Source organism: Parus major, chromosome 7 (genome assembly GCF_001522545.3).
Source record: "Parus major isolate Abel chromosome 7, Parus_major1.1, whole genome shotgun sequence".
Classification (NCBI taxonomy): Eukaryota; Metazoa; Chordata; class Aves; order Passeriformes; family Paridae; genus Parus; species Parus major.
The window spans coordinates 10,452,832-10,476,483 of record NC_031776.1 but is presented as its reverse complement, the minus strand read 5'-3'; the positions used below and the strand labels follow the sequence as shown (position 1 = coordinate 10,476,483).

At 39.9% G+C, this 23,652-nt stretch overlaps 1 protein-coding gene across 2 annotated transcripts in view; it reads left to right on the top strand.

The window, feature by feature from the left end:
• SATB2 (SATB homeobox 2) overlaps positions 1-23,652 on the top strand; it is a 130,374-nt gene that overhangs the window by 14,067 nt on the left and 92,655 nt on the right. For both annotated transcript variants that reach the window (XM_015635219.2, XM_015635220.1), the window contains exon 3: positions 6,513-6,689. In XM_015635219.2, coding sequence (XP_015490705.1) covers positions 6,513-6,689 — 177 coding nt within the window. The remainder of the gene's footprint in view (positions 1-6,512; positions 6,690-23,652) is intronic.

The window sequence follows — 23,652 nt, the reverse complement described above, 5'->3', positions numbered from 1 at the left end:
GTTTTTAAACAAAACCTTTTGCTGTAATGAAGTGCTTGATGCTGCATAGGATTTTACAGTTGTGAAGATCTTGGTAGAGTCTCCTGTTACTTGACATAGCGATTTCCCGCTGGCTGCCTGTCAGTGTGTGCACACGGCTTTCTTCACGTGGTTCCGAGTGGTTGGTGACAAACAACTGCAAAGTCATTCCTTCAGTCCCCATTAAAAAGATTTACAGTGAAAGAATTCTCAGCTTCATAATGAGACTGTTGTAAGCTGGTGCTTGATAAGTAAAAGGCTGAAACGCAGTCCATTTACCCAAACCAAGCATTTATTGTAAATAAGTTAAGTGCCAACAACTTATATTCTGTCCAGTTTAATTGTATTCATAATTCATGGAGTAACTTGAAAGTGAGCCTTAATGGACAGTGTCTAATGCTTGCTGAAATGAGAGAGGTGCGTCTCTTCCACCTTATCATGGAATTGCACCGGTATGGGCTGAACCTGGGATCTGCTTCAAGCCAGATCCTTCTTGAGTGTGAACAGTCATGTGTGTGTGGCCCTGTGGAAACAGTGTGATGGTGCTTGTTTAGCCTGTCCTTGTGTCTCCTGCATCTGCAGCCCTCAGTTGGACTCTGCAGGATTTTTTTTGAGAAGATCTCACATCACCATCAGCTACAGCTACGGTGTAATTTAAACAAAAGTGGTGTTGAGATCAGAACAGCTGGCTTTTTCTTTCAAATACTATTTGATGTCTTTCCTCTTGAAAAAGCCCTAGCTAACTGGACAAAATACCCCACGTTTTGGAGTGCAGTTGATTTTTTAAATTATGAATTTATCTTCTGTTGTTACATGTGATCTTAAAGGTCTTTTCCAACTGAAATGATTCTGATTCTCTGTTCAGCTAGTTGGGTATTTAACAGAAACCTCCTGATTATTAGCATGTGAACTAGGTTTTAATTTCTAATCACTTCAGGATTTGCAGTTTACACTGTTTTGAAGAAGTGACACACTGAGGCTTTAAAGCTTCTCTTTTTCTTTCCTTTTTTTTTTTTTTATTAACTTAGTGTTGGGGTTAAGTCTTTCAGAAAGGAAATTACAGATTTGTGTTACACTTTAGAATGCAGGATGGCATCTTTGCCACAGAAATTCAGGTATTTCTGTGTAACTGAAAGCTGTCAAACTTAATTGGCTTCTCCTTTTCAAATCAGAGCTGCTGGATGCGAAAAGGAGAACTGGCAAACCTTGCCTGTGCTGATTTCTGCCTTTTAAAGCATTTTTCTCAGTTTAGATTCATTTTTCAAATTTGTTTAGAAGAAAGTGAAAGACAGTTAAAATACCAAATCGGTATGTGTAAGGTCAGCTCTACTGCAGTGCAGAGAGAAATAAATAAATGGACTGCTTTCCCTTGACTGCCTTTGCTGGATAAAGGTCTCTCTCTAAAGAAAAAACAGAAGCAGATTAGGTTTAGGAAATGTTTGTAGTTTGATTGCTTCCTGTGGTTACTGCCAGTTGTGGAAGCATGCTTTATTGTTAAATATATGGAATCTTTATCTAGATAATTTCCTCAAGACAATCCATGCTTTGCTAATTGCGCTTCTTAGTTTCTGTTGTAGAGTAAGGGTCTCATCTTAGAAGTCCAGCCAAAGTTGCTTGTACTTCAGTGGTTTTTAGGTGTGCGTGGAAATAAGCATTTGTGGATTCTGCTCTTGCAATTGCCAAGATTTTTTTTTTTTTTTTTCTCTGTGGTGGAAAAGCCTTAGAGAGTGGCCCACGTTGCAGTCTCTGCTAAGGAAAATGTTTTCTACATAAAGCAATGAAGAATTTTCAGTAGTTTATGAATTTTCAAGTAGATGTCCTGGTTTCTGAACTCCAAACTGTAGAAATTTGCTTTGTCTTCGGGGAAGATTACTCTGCATGTATGTCTGTGTTCTGTTTAAAACAAAACAAAACAAAAAAATAACCAACAAACAAAACCTAAAAACCCAAAGCATAACAGTAACAACAACAACTTTATTTTCCACTTTCTTCACTTGATAAAAATCTCTCCACTGTAGAATGATTTCCTTTGGGTTTGACACCACCATTTGATCTCCGTTTTTAATAATTTTGGTGGGTTTTACTCCCAGAAGAAAACATGCTTGTGCTGTGAAGTATTCCCACTAGAAATCTGGGAAGTCTTAAAACCTCATGTTACTCAGGGCAAAGAACTGGCTTCTTTATTAATTCCCTGCTAGACAACCCCTGTACAGTAAATCTTTCCATAACACCATGCTGTTGAAATTAATCAACCTGATGTTTGGAAATTGTTCAAATTAGATAAAATTAAATAACACCTTGATGGACTCAAAACTTCACCTGATGGAAAGAGATTTTAATTTAAAAAGACATAAATTTTATTGGTGCTTTTTCTTTCTAGTTGATGTTCATTTTATTCTTATTAGGACACACAAGCACTGCTCCCTGTTTAATGGCTGGAGAGGTGGGTGGCTGTAAGAGCTCTCAGCTTTCTGCTCTGCCTGTGATGCTTCTGTGCAAGCAGACCATGCATAGAAGTTAAATGCCAATAGTATCGTATCTATTACTTAAAAAAGCACATGCTGGACAAAGTATTACTTGCAAATGAACAAAAGAAATAGTGCAGGTCTTTTTAATAACTGCTTTCTTCTTTTCCTTCTAGTTTGTCATTAGAAATCTGCAGCTTTTACTTGGAAATCTTACAACTGAAAATGTTTTCCAGGGAGCTGTATGATTGCAGATTGATAATGCTTTTAACTGACTCTAAGTCTTTTTTTGTAGAAATGAACACTTCATATAGCAGAGTATCTTGGGTTTTCACTTCCCTGATAAATATCTATTTCTCTTTCCTTCATTTTTAAAGAATTGATTACTTCTCAGTGAAATAAAACTATAGATTAAAATGGTCAAGGAGGAGAAAATGTGCATTTGGTCTCCTTGATACATAATTAATTTCTTCTTAATTTCTCTGCCCCTTAGAAGAGTCTTGGCAAAAAGCGCAAGTCTGTTTACAAAGAGTCTCCGTACATTGCAGCTTTTCTGTGAAAGCAACAGTGGAGCTTAAATCTCATCTCTGATTTGCTTTAAATGTGTAATACAGAGGTACTGATTGCTGCTAACCATTCTCTTCATTGCTCTCTTTCGTGGGTTAGATGGAATTCTTGCTGCGTATGGATGTCCTTATAAAAGCCTTTCTGTAGATCTTGGTTTATGCTCCCCTGGCATTTTATGCAGATGCCATCTATATAGGGTCAAAGCTCTGTGGGAAGCGTGAAAGAGCTGGCTGTGAGTCAGTTACGTTAATCAAAATCAAGGAGAAAAAGCCTTTGGTATGATTTGCAATTGCTGTTAATGTTTTGTGTGCGATGTGTTTGTCCTTTAAGGAAACAAGCCCTTTCCTTTTTAGCCCTCGGATTACTCCTCGTTTTCTCCCTGTGTGAAAAGCAGCGTGTGATGTACCATGAGCTGTGCAGCATCGGTGCCTGCAGCCTCTCTCTGAAGCTGGGAGAGGAGTGCATGCGAGTTCAGTGCCGGGAGCCCTCAGCCCGCTCCGTGCGTGTGCACAGGCGAGGGAGGATGACAGGGATTCTGGCTGCTCGCTCGTTAGGGAAAGAGCTGAGGAGTTCCAGGATTTATGAGTAAGGCTGGCTTGCGCTGCGGTAGCGCCGCATGTGAGACTGCTATGGATGCTTGGTCTCCAGCTCTCTGAGTACCGCTCCAAGTTCTTCAGCTGGAATGACAGTGAGTAGTGACTAACTTGTATTGCTCTTCTCTAAGGGCCCTGTAGTGAGCTGGAGGTGTAGTATATGCATGTAGGAGCAAGCCATGGTGTATATCAGCATGTAAAGAGCATATTGGTGTCTGCAGATGTTTTTCCTTTTGATTCCAACATACTGAAAGTATATTTATTTTCATATAACATTAGGAAACAGTAGTTTGAGGTAGTAAGTTCTTTGGAGGTACGACAGTTTAACTCTCTAATGTGAAATAGAGAGCAAAGCAGTTGAAACTTCCTTGGAATGAGATTGGCTTGGAAATAAGTTTGATTACTGTTGCTTTGTATTTTATTTTTAAAATCAGTATTAAGATTCCAGGTGCTATGGTAAGAGGCATGACAGTGGGTCGTTAATGACAGACGTGGTAACCTGCCCTTTGCTCTCTGATTTTTAAGGTACAATAGCAGCTTATCATCAGTTACTCTGAGTCACTGAGTTCAGAGATGTTTTTTTCAAAAGCTGTTTCTTTAGCAGGGTTCCTGCAAGCATGGGCAGAGGAAAGTCATCATGGGCAGGAGTTGTGTGGGGTCCTTTGTGCTATCCATAAAGTGATAGAATGAATGGCATCCATTCTAGCATTTGAGATCTTGTTTGTACTCAGACAGTAAAGGATGTGTGCAGAGAATAGGTGCAACTTCTGTGCTGAAAAAGGAAAGACTGTTGTATGACAAGGAAAGCATCCAGCAGGAGCATAAAAGACAGTGTGACATCCTTCTCATCAGTTTGCTTCGCCACTTTTTCTGTCTTGCCAAAATGTAATTTACACAACTGATATTACAGCCTCAGCATTTGGCCAATTATCTTAATCTTTTGCTAAGACATTAATAGCCCCATCAAAAGTGCTGTGACAGCCTGTATGTTCGACAGGACTGGAAGTTTGTCACTTAAAGAGACTTATTTTCGTTTTAACTAATTAAATGGTGTATGGACAAATAGAATTCAAATTTTAACCTTTGATAGGAGAAAAAATTTAGTCATTGATTTCAGAGGAATAGGATCACCCATGTGCTGTCTCTTCAGAAAAGCACCTAGAGATTTTATTTCACTGAGATTTTTTTTAGCACTATGTGTTAGAATTTGGCTGCTTGAACTTGCAAAATGTATCAGTTTAACCCAGAATCAAGCCGTGAAGAGGGAGCAGCGTCAATGTGATGCTGTAACCTTCTTTCATGTTACTTTGAGATGTGTTTTAAAACAAAGAACTGAAACACATCAAATGGATATTGTAGTGTATAGCTCCTGAAGCTAGAATGTCAAATTGAGAGTCTCTCTGTGCTAGGTAAGTCACTAATTGAGAATTGTCTATCTAAAATATATTTTAAAGTAGATCTAGTCTCTCAAAATTCAAGACAAGGAGTATTTAAGTTCCTTAGCAGATGCTGGGATGACTGTTTATTTCAGGGCAGAGTGACTCCTCTGAAGGAATATATAGCTATTGGTTTGAGATAATAGGTTTTGAAGCTACTGACAGTAGCTCAAAGATATTTAATAGAATTCATGAAGGAGAACTGAAATGTGGCTTTTTCTTCTTTTTCCCTTAAAGAAGTGTCTGGTCCAAGAATAGAGTGATTTGTGTCTGAAGTTCATCAATATACTCAGATATTTTTTGTAGTTAGTAGGTAGTGGAAAAGGTTACATTTCATTCTGAAGAACAAGATTAAGAGGTGAACTTGCTGGTGACATTATGAGCCTTAGATGGCACATTTGCAAAAGTGCTTTAGGTGAGATTGTTCTCTGCATCAATATTTTCTAGTTTACCTAGGGACTCAGAGGTTATATGTAACCAGTTAAAAAATGTCTGTGACTGGTAGACGGACCTGTAGCAGGTAGTGGAAATGGCCATGCTGCAGAATTCCGTCTGTTCCCTCTTCCTTCTGGGAATATGCTGTAGGGCTGTTTCCTGCAAATTGGCACATTTCTCTACAGCCTGTAGTATTGAATCCCTTGAAGTTTATAACTCACAATTTATCTAATGTCATAGATAACTTGATCCTGTAACCACAAAAGTAGATTTACAATAAAATACAACAAAACTGAATCCGGACCACCTCCTGAGTCTTCCACTTCTGTAGTTGCTCCTCATCATCAATCCTTTTTCCAAAAGAGTTGTTCTCATGATCTTCATGGATGCAGCAGAAAGACAGCCTTGTCTCTGTCTGGGTCTGAGTGACCATCAGCTGCCAACACAAGATTATAGTTATCCACAAAATCAATGCAAGAGTTTTTTCCTTGTACAGTGAGAAGACTGGACATGATCTGAAAATGCACAAATATCCCAGGGTCCCCCAAGGGGATCAGGCTCTGCTGATTTCTTCATAACTTCACTGTGTAGAGAGAAGCAGAAGTGGCATTTGTGTGTCAGGTTTTCATATGGCTGAATGTGGAGAAATGACCTGAAAGAGTCAGGGACATTGATAGAACTGTAGAAAACTCCAATGTTGAAAATGCTATTAGGAAATCTTGTTTATCTTCATGCTGGCTATGATTCTGTTCCTGAACAGTATCCTCTAGAGCTTTTAGTGTGGTTTTTAAATGAGTCAAGTGATGAGACTTCAGTATTTTGCTTGGAAAGAAAACAAAAATTATTCCACAAGGAAGAAAGGCAGATTTCCACTTACGATGAGTCTTCTAGGAGGTGTGTTAATTTACAAGTTTAATCAGACATGTATGACACAGTTCTTGTTCCTCTTATTGATGCTTTGTGTTTTTGTTTTTTTTTCTGGTGTTTTTTCCATGTAGGTTTGATGATTCCAGTCTTTTGTGTGGTGGAGCAGTCAGACGCCTCTCTTGAATACGATAATCGAGAAGAGCATGCTGAGTTCGTTCTGGTTCGCAAAGATGTGCTCTTTAGCCAGCTGGTGGAGACAGCGCTCCTGGCTCTGGGGTATTCCCACAGTTCTGCAGCTCAGGCACAAGGTATTCAATAGTTTTTTCCCACTTCTCTGCACTGCAGAAGACAGCACACCTGAGGTTGTTTGATGTAAGGAAAAAGTAAGAAAATTGATAGCAAATCTTGAAAGTGTTTATATCAGTTGTGTTAATTGCTTAATCCTAAACTAGGTGCACAACAAGCCCTACATTTTTAGCTTGCCTAGAAAGCTTGCTGAAGTGTGAAATCTGGTGATAATGATCAGTCAGGATATTCACGGCACACTTGTTCTGTATCATGAGGCAGGTTGCTGCTTCGAGGAAGTCAGCACAGAAGATAGAACCTTTAGGTGTACAGCTAGATGGTATCCAGTATTCCTCTTTGTATCAGGGCAGTTTTGAACAGCATATTGTAGTTTTTAATTTTTTAAATTATGCATTGTAGATAATGGTTACATATATATGCATGCTGTCTTTATGACAAATAGTTGTAGGACCAAATGTGCAGGCTGATTTCTGTTTTCGCTTACCTACTATATTGCTGTAAAACCCTTTATAAAGCTCCATAGTCCCTTCCACTCAGAGATGATTCTCTGTTAGCAGCAAAATCTTAAAATAAACAAAGCTTTCCTCTCTCTACCCAAAATATAAGCTTAAAAAAACCCAAACCTAAAATCGTAATCTTGAGGGAGATGGGCAGGAGGTGGTGGGTTGGGAAAAATCTTTCCAGAATGAACTTGGAATTTCAAGAGGCTTTTTTATACTAAACAGGTTATTTCAGTGCTTATTCTTTTGCATGAGAAGCCTGTAAGTTTGTTTTATCTCCGTATCACCAATAAAACCTGTGCACATTTTGAATAGCTTAATAGCAATTTGCCTGGGGATTTGAATTTTGTCTTTTGATCTGTTCTGTATAGTTAGGTATTTGATTGTGGGAACAGAAGGAGCAATGGTGGTGTTGAATCCAGGAGTTCCAGGCAGTGGTTAATCGCATGGGCTCCTTGTGCAAACTTCTTTCCAAGCAGGGTGATAATGATTCATTTCCTCTGTCAGACTCTGGTCTGTGAGAGAGGCTCAGGTTCTTCATACAGACAGAGCTTATGTACATGTGTTTATTTACACAATATGGTAGTAAAAGCCCTGCAAGAAGGTAGTTGTTTTGGGCTTTAATACAAAATGCTTTGTGTCATCTTAGGGACTCTTTTTTCCTGAATGTAAAAGGTCAGCATATCCCACTGTTTCCATCCTGGTGAGCCAGCTTTCTGTTTGACAGCACTATCCATCTCAGTTAACACAGTTGCCCAACATGTTGCGAGCTAACATGTGGAACATGCTGCATTAGGTGGCCAAGATTTGATTCTTGGCACTTGCGAAGGAGAACGGGCTTTGCAGAAAACCTGCTCCAAGGGGACATGTCATCCAGTGCAGTGACCCACGCTGCCTGAGCATCTCGCTTGGGGGAACCTCGCTTTTGTGGCATCGCTCTGGTGTGAGAGTACAGAGGAGGAGACAGATTGACTCATGAAGGAAATTAGTCACTGTGCAGGGAGGAAATGGCCACTGAGCTTTAACAATGAGCAGGTTCAGTTACTGATCTGTCACTTGATGTGCTGCTCGAATAACTCCACTAGAAAACAGAAATTGAATCTCTAATTATTGCAATTAGTCTAAAAGAAAAGACTAAGGTATTTTCATCTTTAAGGCAGCAATTATATTCCTCTAGGCAACATCACATGGTATAATATTTAGAATGACAGAAAATAACCTTAAAGACCCATCAGCTAACAGATCTCTTGGTCAGGTTATTTACCTTCACACTGAAGGGCCAGTCCACCAATGTCTTTTAGACATCTTGAACAAATACTGCAGACCATGCTCATCTTGAGGTATGAAGCTGAAGTATGCAGCATGTTCTGTAGTATTTTGCCTCTGTGCTAGCTGTCTGTAAGCTGAGGGGTGAGGTACAGGCAGAGACAGCCAATAGATTTCTGAGATTATTTTGTTTAATGCAAAGCTTTATAGAGTACAGGGTGCTAATTTGTTAACTAGGGCTGACGAGAAGTGTGCTACTAAATTGGTATTCTAAGGATTTATTTGGGAACACAACTTTCTGATGTTAAAAAGGTGGGGGAAATAAAGCTATTTACTTCATTCAATATGATTGTAGGACAAGTCTGCTTTTGTTCTAGTGCTTGGAATTGATTTCCATTAGCACAACATATTAATAAACAGTCAGTTCTTTTTTATGATCAACTGAATTACAGGGTCTGCATGAGAAGTTGAAGGTCCTCCGGTGCATTTTTCAAAATGCCCTTGAGCATCATGCTCTGCAAAGCAGTGACATAAGTAGGAGTCCCCATGTCCTTCAGGGACAAAGTAAACGAGTTTGTCAAAGCTTTGGTATTGTAAAAGCTGTCTAAGCTGTAATTTAGCATGTAACACCTTTTGAATTGGGGAAGTGTTTCATTTCGGCCCCGTCTTTTTTTGGGGGAACTGCAATTTCACTTCATCCTGCGAGAAGCATTTTGCTTTTGCCTTTTCTTTCTAGAACAGGGTCTGATGTGGCAGAGAGAAGGGCAAGTTGGGCAGGAAAGAAGAGCTGTGGCAGCAGAGAGAATTGCTGTAGATTTCTCACCGCCTTTGCTCTGCCTGCAGAGCTGCGGAGGTTCGAGTTGATGTGTGCCTCGTGTGCAGCCCTGCCTGGTGCTTCCCAGCTGTACAGCAGCACAGCAGAGCCTGGCTGGCAGAAAGGGAACATGGCACCGGGTGGTAGGTGGTGTGTGCCGAGGGGGCCGTGTGCCTGGAGGGGCCCTGCCGGCCTGGGCTGCAGCCTGGAGCTGCACAGCTCCCCGAGGAGGTGATGCTGTGTCCGAACATTTGAGCTGTAGCACACACACCCCGCTGTCACCTGGCCTCAGCCTCATCTACTGACTTGTGGTCACCCGCCTCATTGTGGATCATTTTTATTCCTGCATGCTAGGTAAATTGGTAAATTGTAGCACAAACAGTGTTGAGACAAGAATGGATCAGGAGGTATACATGAAGGTGGCCCCATGCCTCCCTGGAAGAAGCTCATTATTCCCATACAATTTGGGCAGGACACATTTATTCCACAAACAGCTGGTTCTGATTTTTTTGTTGATGGTGGTGGGAGCAGAGACTTTTCCAGCGAGTGCTGCCCTCATGAAACTTCCCTTTTCTGACAGGAGCTGTGAAATTTCTTCTGGAACAGCATGGGAATTTGTTAACAGCTTGGCACTGGGGTGTGAAAGTTGGTGGTGTAAATGGCAACAAAGGTTTAATAAACATTTATGTATTTTTCTTTCATCACTTGAGTCTACACCTGACAGTAGGGACCCTGCTGCATGGGCCTTTTAGAGAGGAAAAGAGTCATGCTTTAAAGGGACACCTGTTCTATATGTAGTTTAATAAAGTTTACGTGCCCTGATGAAATTTTTTTTTTGTGGGTAAGGTATTCTAACAGGGCTGTGCAAGAGAAGGGAACTGATGGGAGGTGCATAGAATACACAGTGTTGAGTGCTGGGACCAAAGTAGTATGAAAGTAACTGCAATCTGGTGTACCCTGCGTGCAGTCCTGTGGCTTTGGGACCTGCTGTGAAAGCTGATTCCCTCCTCAGTGTGGGGTGGAAGAAGAACAGTGTTAGTTTGATGCTTTTAGTATCTACTTTCATACAATCCATGTGAAAAAGAAAATAGTGTGAAGTCCTGTGGATATACATTTTTGCTTTTGACCAGTTGCTTGTTAGCTGTTGCAAGTGTGTACATAGAGCTTAGGAGCATTGTCTGCAGAAGTTAGCAGAGCTGAATGGATCATTGAAATGGAGTTTGTCCTCTCAGGTACTTGAGCCCAGTGTATTGGCAGGGCAGAGTGGAGTGCCTGCCCTGACTGCTCTCTGGGGGCAGCTTTAGCCAGGCACTGACGGGCACAGACAGGATGGTTGCTTGGTTAGCTGCTATGTGTGGCCATGACAAGGAAAGGGGTGTACAGAAGAGTGAAATGGTGCTCAGATGTCAAGCTGAACAGGAGGAGGAGTGAGAAAACAGTGGAGGGAAGTTAACACAGAGCAAGAGATCCTTCCCATCCCTGTCACTGTGGAGGTTGTCAAGCTCTGGTTCTTAAGCAATGTGTTACCTTGAGTAGAGCTGTTGCAAGGGGCAGTGCCTTGCATTCATGCCTCAGAGGCCTCTCTTCTTGTGCTCAGTTTTTCCTAATGCTGTCTACAGACTTAAGAGGGGGGAAAAATTGTGCTTGCAAGGAGCTGTGCATGGGTGGGTGGAGTGAAAGGCTGGAAGGAGAGGTTGGTAGTGGTCAGTGGGGAAAGTGTAGTACAAGAACAAGAAAGGAGTATCTTGCCTTGCCATGTGGAGTTGCAATAGCTGGACACAGAGGTGAGTGATGCTCTCTGGGGATTGTGGCTTAGTGAGCAGAGATCAAGCGGCTCAGCCCTGTCAGCTTTGCATCACTGGAGTGGGAAAGAGGAGAATTCTGTTGGGCCAATCAGTGCCTGGCCAGAGTAGCTGACACCCAGAGGAACCTCAGGACCTACTCCAGTCCTACTCCAGCTGCACTGACTGGGAAGCTCTGATATTGCTTGTGGGGCAGTTTGGCTTCAGTGCTTCTACAGAGAACTGTGTTCTGGAGCACTGATGGAGCTGTCTTTGCAGTGAGTTGCCGTAAGAGAGAAAGGTGGCTCTTCTGAGTGTGTAGGAAGGAAACCAAGGCACAGACAGGTTAAGAACTCTCCTCTGGTGCACACGGCTGGGGCGGGAAATAACCCAGACTGCAAGTGTGTTCGTTTTCTTCAAAGGTTTATGTGCGTGAGCTCAGCCCTGCTCTCTGCTGTTAATTGGAGGCCCCTCACACTTGTGGCCTGTGTTTTAGTATTACTTCAAAGCGCAGGCCAGATCTGTGTGATACGGGGCTGTTCAGTGAATCTGTCCAAGCCCCAGGCTGCTGTGTGCAAGAATGTGGCAGCCACAGTGCTGGGCGCCTCCACTCAGACTAGCCTTTGTGAGAGCAGCATGACCATCTTGCCCCTTATGGGATTATAAGCATGTGTACAAATATTTGAAGGGTGTAAATACCGATGGGAGGATGGATTTGCTTAAGCTGGTACAAGAGGGTAGGGCTCTGAGGCAATTGGAAGGACCTGAGCAGATGATTAGTAGGGAAAGATCCTGTGAAATATTCCCATCTGTGCTGTCTCCAGAACCACAATAGCTTCCAACTGAATGTCAGGTGAAGGGAGAACATACCAGCTGGGGGCTGTATTGAACACACACGCACAAGCTGGTTTTATATTTCTGTATCGAGAAAGGTACAGTAAAAGTGTGGTGAAACCCTGCTGAACTGTGCTTGATGTATACAGCCAAGTTTGTTGTAGCTGGGAAGGCCAGATACGGTATTTTCTACACAAGTGTGAGGTAAAAGTATGGGAAAAATCAGAGGAAACCCGAGTTCAGGTTTCTCATGTGAATAATGTGCAATAAATTACAAGGCTGCTATAATCTGGGATCTTCTGACCCCTCAGCCCGCTGTCACTTGTGTCTGAGTTGTAGCACCCTATTCATGTGATCAAAGACATTCTAGTGAGAAGAGTTTAATAATAGAGAGACATTGGTGATAGAATACCTTAAATAACAAGATGATACAGTGATCAAACAGCTAAATATTGGGTCACTTACCGACTGTCACTCCTTACTGCTACTTCTTACTTTTTCATTTTAATAGAGACAGCGTGTTGGTCTCACCTAAGAGTTGTCAATCCATGGAAAGCCGCTGTATTTCTCTGAGCTCAAACTCTTTTGACATGGACTATTCTCACCCTACTAAATGCATATGATTAAAAACAAAACACCCCAAAGCAAATGAAAGAAATCCACCCAGCTCTCTTCACACCTCTTTTCATCAGTTAGGTTTTATACCATCTCTAATTAAGACCTTCTTACCTTTAGTAATCCCCTTTGTCCCCCTTGCCTCTACTGGGGTGTTTGTAATGGGCAAACTCTCCTTTCTTCTCCCCAGTTTTGCAGGTGGCATTATAAAAGGCCCAAGTCAAATAATTTAACAGTAGTGTGTGTGAGGGGTACGGCTCGAACCAACATCTTGCAGTAAACTCTGCCCTGCAATTCCATGACAACTTGTCTGAGATTGCTAAGCAGACTGGATTTCTTGCAGCGATACTCAGCCATCCAGATCAAAGTTTTCCTTGTAAAAGCTGCTCTTTCTTGAACTGTTCATTGCTTGAGTTGTACTCTTTGTCTTTCTCCCTGACGTTTGAAGAAAGAAGGCTAAGAACTTCTCAAATATTTATTTCTCTCCCTATATACATCATTTACCAGCAAATCACTGTTTTGTCTACCCTACAAAACTTCATGACAACTGTAAGTGAAATTCAATTAGCTGGAACTATGAGAGAAAGTCACGTTTTAATGAGAATATTGAAAACCTCTTGGTTCTTTGTGGGTTTTGATAGGCATTTCTGTGCATAATGGACACAGGGGTTGAAAGACACTGTTGTTAAAGGTTCAGCATCTCATGCCATTTCAATTAAAGCCCTAGAATTCTTTTTAAGAGTTCCTCAGAACTCCTAAGAAATCTTACATAAAAAATAAAAGAAGCAACAAAGATTGAGGCTCCTTATATTTGTAGGCTTTGCTAAAATTAGGGTCGCATTTTTTATGGAAAATGTGGCATATAAAGAAATGTTAGAATGTCATATTTATAGATACATAAATGGAATATATTTTAAGTTTTACTTTGGTTTATATATATAAACATATATGATACATTTATAGCTTAGTATACACACACTTTATACATATACATGCATGCATATATATTTATATAAAAGTGTAATATATATGAGGAAGCAAAAGCTCAGAATTAAATTAATGAATTAATCTCAGATTACTTGTCATCCTTATTCTCCATTTGTGCTGTTATTTTATATAACCTCATTATCCAAACAGCATAAATACATGAGTTTTTGATAAACTCTCTTTGAAAGTCCTTAACTTCTGACTAGTGGTCAAGAAGCGTCTGTCTTTCCTTTTCTTCCCTGCCATCCCCCTAAACTGACGTACAAAAGTTAGCATGTGGTATTGGCATTCAGATCCCAATATATTATTTACAGGATTCTTGTGATGGAACAAACCCTTCTACAAATAATAATCTATTTTTCTAGATGGCAAACATCTGGGTAGTATAAGTAAATGGGTAATTTATTAGTGTTTGAACAGCTTAAAGGAGGGTAAGTAAAGGTAGTCCTGAACAGCTCAGCATTTTTGACGCTGCTTTCCGTCTCATTTGCTGTCTGTGACTGAGCACAGCAGGCTTGTAAGCAGGAGAGGGGGCAGGGGGGAAAGGAGGGAGAAGAGTGGACACAATGGGCTTTGGTTGTTCCAGTGAGACACCCTTTCATCCTTCTCTCTGTGAGACCCCACATACCTGCAAAGGGCATTTGGTGTCGAGTGCTTTGGAGCAGCGCACCGTGTTTTGGTGACAGCCCCACGGGCTCCAGTGAACCTGTTGCAGAGGTGTGTGCGCCATTTGTTTGTTCCGTGGTCATAATGGATCAAACTCGCACTGTGCTATGGGAAGAAATCATTAAACCTTTTGTTCTTTTCTCCTTTGTTTCTGAGCAATATTGCTCAGGCTATAACAGTGAATCAGTGCTTTAGTTTGATGAGGGCCATGTTCTTTAATGCTTTCCATTCACTTTATGGTGCAGGCTGTGTGCGAAAAGATACCACTACAGGACAGGTTTCTTGAAGCTTTGTACTCTTCAGGGAAAGATTTGCCTGTATTCTGCCTGTGTTATAAACCAGTGAAGAAATGCTGGGGAGTCACAAGCTTTTTTTGTGTCACAGCGACCGTTGCAGTAGTTTGGGGTGAAATAGAAATCAAGTTCACTCTGAAAGGCCTGTGTGTACTCAATTAAAAACTTAGATCAACGTGTAATAAATTCAGATTTTTCCTGTCTCCTTTCCAACCTCTCAGCTAAACCCACATGTCCGAGAAACACCAGCAGTTTTGAGTAAAACTGATAAATGGTCTTTATTAGTTTTAATTAAAAATAAAATTTTGTTTACTCATTTTTTTTCCTTCTTCATGAATCTGATAATGATACAGTGCTCTACTTAAAAGTGGAAATAAATTAGGTTAGGCTAGGTCTTCCCCTGTCCAGAGAAGGAAAATGAGGTGCAGTTAACAGCCTGTTAGCTAGCAAGATAAATATTTAAACATTCAGTAGGATGAGCAGAGCAAAGCTTGGTTCTGGTTAATGTGTTAGGGTAGGTTTTTTTCCTCTTCCTTCCTTTTTTTTTTCCTCTTTTCTTTTTTTTTATTTTTTAAAAATATTCTTACCTGCTGAATTTTTTGTCCATTCCCTCCTCTAGATAAGGGAAGCAGCATTTTAACCCAGTGGTGTGAAGGGCCTGGTTTTTGTTCCAGCTGCAGATTGCCCTGCCCCATCTGCCTTCCCCACAGGCACACAAAGCCAAGCCCACCCCCAGCTGCTTCTTTCTTTAACCTAACAGAGGTAGGGCACATCCCCCAGATTGGCTTCTGCTTATTTAGAAGTAAATCCCACCTTTCAGAATCCCTGGTTTGCCTCGGGTGTGCGTTCCCTGTGCAGCATTTTTAGTGGCTGTGCTGCTGGAGAGAAAGCAGAGCTCTTTCTGCTGGCTGGTCTGTCTGAAGTCCGTTTTTTATCATCAGTGCCCCACTCTGAATCTTGCTACCTGTGTTCAGGGAAATTGGTTTGAGCCTGTGGAGAGCAAAGGTGCTCGGCTCCAGGGCCTCTGTCAAGCTTGTGGTGTAAAGCAATACTTCTCAGTCCTCTTTAACCATGTTGACAAACTAAGCATGAAAACCATTTTGTTTTTAAACTGAGAACCTAACAAAGTAGGCATAGAAAATCGGAGTGTGCTAAAAGTGTTCCCTGGTTTAAAAAGTAAAAGAGGCCAACACACTGACCCCCTGTTCAGTGTCTTCCATCTCTTCAGGAGAGATCCTCCTGGCAGTGACAGCAAAGGGTCACTTCAGACGCTTTCTCACCACTGTACGTGAGCATTGTAAAAAGGACCTGGCTTTAATCCTCCTGGTTCTTACTGGAATATAAATGAAGCTGTCAGTCAGCAACTGTATTTGATGTTTGAGTCCTTTCATACCGGCTGAATTTTACAAGGGCGTTCTGCCCTCCTGCATTGTTTGTCATCGGGGGTCTGCAGCAGATTAAATGGCCACATTTAATGGAATGGAATGGGAAAGGATGAGCAAAAGACAGTGCTATTAGTGACCTCCTCTTACCTCCTATCCTGCTCACTGGAAACCCACTTGGAGAGTACTGGTGAAGGTTCACATTCAAGCTATGTCTGAGAGGAGTGGGGGTGTGTACCCTCCTCCCATCCACTGAGCTGCCTGATTGTTCAGGGTGCGTGTCTCTTCCTTGCTTTACTGGTGGAGGGCTTGTGGAGAACTGCTCGTACTTTGTCTTTTGACCAGTAAATGCCATTGATTTGTCCAGATAATTTATAATAATACATGTTTATAGAGGTGTGATTAAAAAAGGCATTGCATGAGGTTGGATGAGATGAGGTTGGGGCATTTTTCTCTGTGTATTTATGGGCAATTTTATTTTCAACCTTATTCCAAATGAAAAATTATTCTAGAATGAAATAACTGTCAATAAAACTAGAATAGCCCTGGGATCTGGGGTCTGTATCTCATTCTGTTTTTACTTCCCATGCTGTTTTGTATGTGTAGCACCTTTGTCTTCACCTGGCTGTTTCCAAGTTACCAACAAAGAGTTAAATAAAAACAAGTAAGCTAGGAGGAAGATGAGTGTGCCAGTCAGGATTCACAGCTAAATTGCTTTCATACTTTGTTTTTGTAATATATTTGCTGCTTAGCCACATTTTGGCCTTTTTCCTTTTTCTAACAGAAAATCATTATTTGGCATAGCTAGTAGATAATTCCTACTTTTACAGAGACAACACCATGCTAAAAATGTCCCTTGGCATAGGGATTGTTAACTGATGGCAATTTGTCTGCCTTTCTGAGTAGGTTTTTCTTCGGCACCAGCTATAGAATCTATGAAATAGTCTGTGGGAGAAAAAAGTGTTTATCTTGTCTTGAAACTGAGACTGGACCAAATGCTTGAGGAAAAAATTCTATCAAATAATGAGCTATAGATAATACTGTATTTTTTCAAGATCCTGGAAGGAGATGCTTAGGCAGTATTATGTGGCAGTCAGCATGAGAAAATTGGCATTTTGTTAAATGCTACCATAGAATGTGCTTCAAACGTCACTATTTATATATCTGCGTATATAGATAACATCAATTACATATTTTTAAATGTTGGTGATGGGTCTAAAAGCTATATGCATTACAAACATAAAAGTTTCCTTTTCTGTGGCATAACCATGGAGAACAAGTCTTACTTTTCTCCATCTGAAAACCATATTTATTTGAATAACAAAATGGAGAGTGATATTTTGTTAGTAATATTAATCGAGGTTTATTAATATTTTATTGTGGAACTTTCAAATAAAGGACTACACCTACTAGAGTTCTTTTAGGGGGGTGAAGTTGTTTACCTTTTTGATATATCTATTAAAAGAGCATAGCAACACCATATATTTGCATTTTCTGATCACTAAAAGTCCTCCCTACCATAAATGTGTATGTGAAATTGAGAACCTAATTAAAAGATTAACAGCATGTACAATAATTTACCCAAAAGGCATGTGTTAATTTGTTAAAACACTAAAGATCTTTATGCCTTCTATTTTGATGCTATCAAAATATTTTCCGTGGAACTGGTTGAACCTGGTCCCTTCATTATAAATTTTCTGCAGATTAAGACAATTTCATATCTGATTGCATAAGGAATTATAAATCATCTTTTCTAAGAGACCTTTGACACTAAAACACAGAATGAACAAATAAAATGGATTTGGTCTAGTACAAATGAAGATATATGGCAGTATTTTTATTACAGACACCATTTGTTTGGGCTGAGTGTCTGAATATTTTACAATAAGTTGCAAAGTGCTGTTTGTCGAGCAGCCATTCTAGCAATGCATCTTAAGGTGTTTTGCAACTAATTGCCATGAAAGGAAGAAACCCAAATCAACAAAACCCAGGCCCACCCATAAAATAAAACCCTATGCAGAACGAGATAAATCTGTTCCAAGGGAAGTACATTTTATGTGCGTTTATTGAAATGGGATCTGCTTTGTGGATCAAACATACAACTTTTTTTTTGTTCACAAAGCAAAGACCTGTTGATTCCAAAAGTGTGCTTTAGCTCAGCAAAAAGGTGACTTGCTGCATGTAAAATGATTTCCAGCTAGGTAAGAGAGGTTCTGCTGTGTAGACTGGAGCACACAGTTGAAGAATTTCATGTCTGGTTTCTCTTGGGGGTGATGTGTAGAACAGTTTGCTGGATGTGGGGCATTTCCCTGATGTAAAGGGAAATGTAGGTCCTGCCCTGGCTCCATTGGTGTCATACAACTGGAGGGGATGCCATTCTGCTGCACAGTTAGGACATCCCTCCCTCAGGTAGAATCCTGAACAGCTGTGCCTTCCTGCCTTGAAAACACAGTAGGTTTTGTGAACAATGTAAAAAAAGCTTTGGAAACAATGGGGTGTTGAACATTATCAAGTGACATAGTAATCTGAGAATTGAATATTAACCTTATGGCAGAATTCATTAGAAGCTGGCATTTATTAAAGATTTGTCTTTTGTAACTTTTTATAGAATTATATATATGTATATATATATAGTGTGTGTATATATATATATATAGTGTATATATATATATGTATAGAATTGTATTCTGTCATTGAAACTTTAAAATATTGTATATTACATTTACCATTTTGTACTGCACTGTGTCATTGTTGGTGCTAATCCTGTTTGAATGTTGCTAAACGTCTGTTTAACCAGCTTAGATGAAACCCTAATACATAACTTAGTGCAAGGAACAAATTAATATTATACTGACCTTTGTGGAGTTGAATTAATAAATTTATCAGAAGGATTAGTTTGGAATTGCATAACAGAGACGTTCCTTTATTTATTTCTTTATTTATTTATCCAGAAGTACTTTTATCATGAAGTTTACTAATGCAAAGCTGCTTCTCTTAAGCTGACTGTTATTCCTAGATATTAAAAGATCAATGCCAAATTGTCTAAATCCCCATGTATGGATGGATTTGTGAATTTTTGTAGAAGGGTGCCAAAAAGGTAATATGTCACTTCATAAAGGTGAGTAGGAAAGAAATGTAATAATTTTAGCTAGAGAGTTTCTGTGTTCTGGTTTGAGATAAAAAAATTAACATTTATGGTGAAATGTGGATTACCCTTTTAAAAAAAAGTGTGCCTAATAATCCAAAGTGATTTCAATAAAAGGGTTAAGGCACATTTTTGTAATCGTTCAAACATGGGATTTATTTTTTTTTCCCCTTAGCTTTCTGTAGCTCTGTATTAAAACTTTATTTTGCAGGAACTTCTTGTGCTTCACAGTTTTGAGTGTGTGTCAATACAGGAAAGGAGAGAGGGAGAAAGCAAAAATGAAGAGAGACAGACAAGTTTTTCTACACTGTGTGTAAAAGCAATGTCGTGATTTTGTGAGGGATTTCAGTGGGATTTTTGGTAGCGTAGTAAGGACTGGCACCAGGCCACTGAGGTCCAGTAAATCCTCGTCCCACTCTTCTCCTTGCTGACCAGAGTTGGGATGGAGTTGCAGGTACAGTCCTGGCACTGTGGTGCCCCCAATGTCAATTTTGTGGAAGGAGGGGCTGTTAAAGAACAAAATTGTCACCATACATCTTCAAGGCTTCTCCTTGAATCTGTATCTTTTTTTTAATCTGGGTCTCTTGTGCACAAATTCACATTTTGCATGTAAATGTGAAGGAGATAGAGAAATCTTAGCTGCAGATGGAAAAAAAAAAACAAACCCTCCAGTGTCTTCATATTTTAAAAAAATCCAGAATTAGAAGGAGATAAATTTATGTAGCCTTTGCACCATAATAATATGGCAAGACCTGACACAAAGCCATAAGGCTTTTTTCACAGATTCAGTTGTCTGGAAATTGTGCAATGCTGTTTAAATAGAATGTCTTTTAATAGATCACAAGAAATTTAAAAAATACATTAAAAAAGTCATGTTTTCACCACGGATTACATGATGGCAGTGTTAACTCCAGTGCAATTAATAGAAAGCGTGTACTTTGTTTTCCTTTGAGCGCTTAGCATTTTCGCTAGATTTTATCTGGTCACGTATCCAGGAACTCGGTATGGATGCAAGCTGCTGTTAACTGAACTGTATTTAGGACTATTAAAACCATTGTGTGTGCAGTATGGCAAGATGTTTATCTAAATGTGCATTTGCAGCAATGTTGCCGTGGCATGTGTATCCTGTAGTAGGTGGGTAGCCCCTTGTCCACATATTTTTAGATACAAAACCTAATTGGTTGATGACAAAATAACTTCTTATACTGGCATAGCATTTATCTTTTACAAAACCTGCAGGTATTTTCCCAGGACAGTTGAGGGGTGCAGTTTGTCATTTAACAGGGAGATAGATGGAATATGTTCTAATTTTGTCGTGGAGCATTGGCCCATTGAGTCAGGCCTTGTGTCGTAGCCATTTCTCTATATAAAGGAAGGCTGGTTTCCCCTATTTCATACACCTACTGAACGTCTTTTTACATCCAGCTAGTTGTGTGATGTATCTGGGGGGAAGAAGGTGCTGTTATCATAGCATATAACTTATCACAAGGAGTGATAAGTTCAAGTCTAGAAGGAAAAAAAATCCCTTATTTCTGTGCTTGATGGATTAAGTCTTTTATATAACATATTTTATAGCAAAAGGGCTATGTTTGTACAGAAGGAGGTGCCAGAACGCTAATAGCAGTATAGTAGCTCATCTGATGGGTGGGACAGAGTTCTGTGTGCTGTTTGGAAAAAAAATTTAACCCCGCGTAGGAGTGTAGTATCTGGCATTGTTAATTCTTGACATTTTGTTATATTTCTGGGGCTCTTGAAAAGGGGAGCTTCATCTTCTCTGTAAAAATTTAATTTGTAAAGATTAAAAAAAAAATTCTTAGAGGATTCCATCAGAAGCTTGTTAGCATGATCCTGTCTTTGGCATGAGAACATGGAATAGAAAAGAATCCAAGCATTTTAATTTGCTGGGAACAAAAAGGAGCTGGTTGGTAACTTTGGGATGCAGTCTTGCTCTCTGAAGCACATTACTTTGCAGGCGTGCAGGCATGTGACAGTGTAATCGTACTTGGGGCTTGCTTAGTTTCAAGCATGCCTAGGGCCTCCTGTGGCCCTTTTGTTATTTCTCAGCCTTTGGCACCGAGTGTCAGTGGGGGATGTGTGGAGACAGGGAAACGAGAGAAATGGATATTAGAATTCAGTAGCAGATTTAAATTAAGCAGAAACCTCAGTATGTTATAAACTTGTAAGGCTATATATACACTATGGCATGTGGCTGGACCATAGTTATGCTCAGCAAACCACTGAATATTATAGGACAGTTCATACGTTTTCTAATTCTTTCCAGAAAAAAAGAGGATTTCAGTACTAAGTAATACCTTGTTATCATATTCCTAGCTGTTGGCAGCAAAGCAATTTGAACTTTCAAAAATAGCAGATTAGATATTTCCCTAAAACTATACATATTATTTAGCATCTTACAGATGTTCTGGCAGAACAGCACAGGGATTGGCAGAAACTGGGGCTGGAAGTGACTTATGGGAGCTAATAGTGTTAAGGTTATGGAAAAGCAGAGCTTTCCAGCAGATGTCCTGTGAAGAGAGGTGAGAAAGGAGCAGAGATGCCAAAGCAGGAACTGCTCATCACAAACATGACTTTTTCAGCCAAGGGAAGTCCAGGCTGACAATGTCATTGACAATGTCATTTGCATCCTTAGTAGGAAGAGTTAAGCATAGGAGTGAAAAAGCTGGTAGCAGTAGACAATGTTCTGACCTCTTAAAATGCAAGCATGAGGTGCATATCTCAGAGAAAAATACTCCTCACCATGGTGGAAACTGAAATCAGGGTTCTACTACTATTGTAGTAAGGCCAAAAATGGAACTAGAAAGTTCTGTCTTGGTGTGAAGACTAAGTGAAACAGGAAAATTAAATGGGCATCCAGTGCTGTGATGTAGGGTCCAGAATCGGCTCACGCAGTGCTGTTAGTGTTCATAGTTGTTAGTGCTGTAGCTTCAATAAGGGATTCTTTACCAGAAAATTAAGCTATGTTTTCAGTTACAAACTGTAAATATAAAGTCAAATACTTCTGAAGTCAGTGGAGTTTTTGATTTCCACTGATGCAATTGAGGGCAGAGGTTGAAACATGATTTTTGTTTCCAGATGTATTTCAAGCTGTATTTCAAACTTGTTTTATATGAAAAAGTAAATAATGTGTTGTGAGGTCGGTTAGGATCATAGGCAACACGGGTTCACACAGTTTTATGTATATTAGCTTGTTTAGGGTGTTCTATCCATGTAAGTTCTCGGCTGTATCCTAATATGGAAAAGCGAACTCAATACAGCTATTCTGGAATGAGTTATTTAGCTACAGGAGACAGTCAAAAGCCATTTTACTACAGAACATTCTTCCTTATGTTGAAAGTCATCCTTTTGCAGGATACTTTTTGATTAATGATGTTCAGAGTAATTTGATTGTTATTTCTAATATATCCTCAAAGTTTGGGTTTGGGTTCTTGCTTGCTTATGTGAATATCTGAGACACAGTGACGAAGACTGGGACAGCAAAATTGGGATTGCCTGTGGGAATCCTCCTACCACTTCAGAGTCATGGAGAAAGCCTGTGTTCTCAGAGGCCAGAAGTGTGGGAAACTCTTCAGACTGAGAGTAAGGAGCCATGTATGTCTTAATATATCTAAGCTTTGACTTGGTTTCAAAGTACTTCCTTAAGGCTGGAGGAAGGACAAAGCTGCAGAGTAGGGAGACACGTGAAGCCTGGGGTTAAGAGCCTTAAAGTAGGGTAAGGTGTTGCTTTAGTTGTATGTGTGTGTCTGTGTTTGATTGAAGGTGGGGATAGCAAATATCCACCGTTTTGGCAAGGCCTGAGAAGTTTGTTTGAAGTAGTTTTGAGTATGCATGTAATGTAAGAAGGTTTTAGAAGAAGGAGAAAATAGTTGTTAATTTGGACTATTTGTGGTTGAAACATGAACACTTACTCGTAATAAGGAGAAATACAGTAACTTTTTCTTTACAGAGAGCTTTTAAAAAATACTAATTCAAATTAAGATTCATATATTTTGTGAGGTTTTCACATAGTGGGGGAAAGCAGGGTATCCTGTCTGACTTCATCCGTGTGTAAAGATGGTGCCTTCTTTTCTGTGAAGCTTAAGGTGAAAGAGTTTTGGTTTTAAAGCACAAGGTGGTTAGTACTTGTCTTTAGACTTCTAAATAAAAAGATTTTTATTTTATTAACTTTTTTAAAAAATTTATTAGCAAGGTGCTTATGGAGAAACATTCATCAGAAGCTTTAGAAATTGTAGGAGATTTATGATGTCATATGATGTCATTACAGCAATACGCTGCATTATAAAACTTCAGAGCAACCACTGCTGTACCACCAGGGTGAATAATGGAGCATTCATTCACTCCTACCAAATCCCAACATCAGATATTCCACAGGTTCTCTTAAAACAGAAATTGTGCCTGTAGGAACATGTACTGAGAAGTAATGTTTCAGAGAGTATAATCAGAGTACCTCAAAAAGAGTGGTAGATATTCACATTTATTTTTTAATTCCCAGAAGTAAAGAAGATGTGTTAAAACTGCACAATAGAGATTCTTAGAGGTAAAAGCTCTTCATATAGAAGTGCTGAAAAAAATCTTGGCTATCTCATGGGCATCTGGTGAGAAGGAACACTAGAGGCCAAATGCTGCTCAGTTACACCATCTTATGTTTGGAGTAGCGCCAAAGA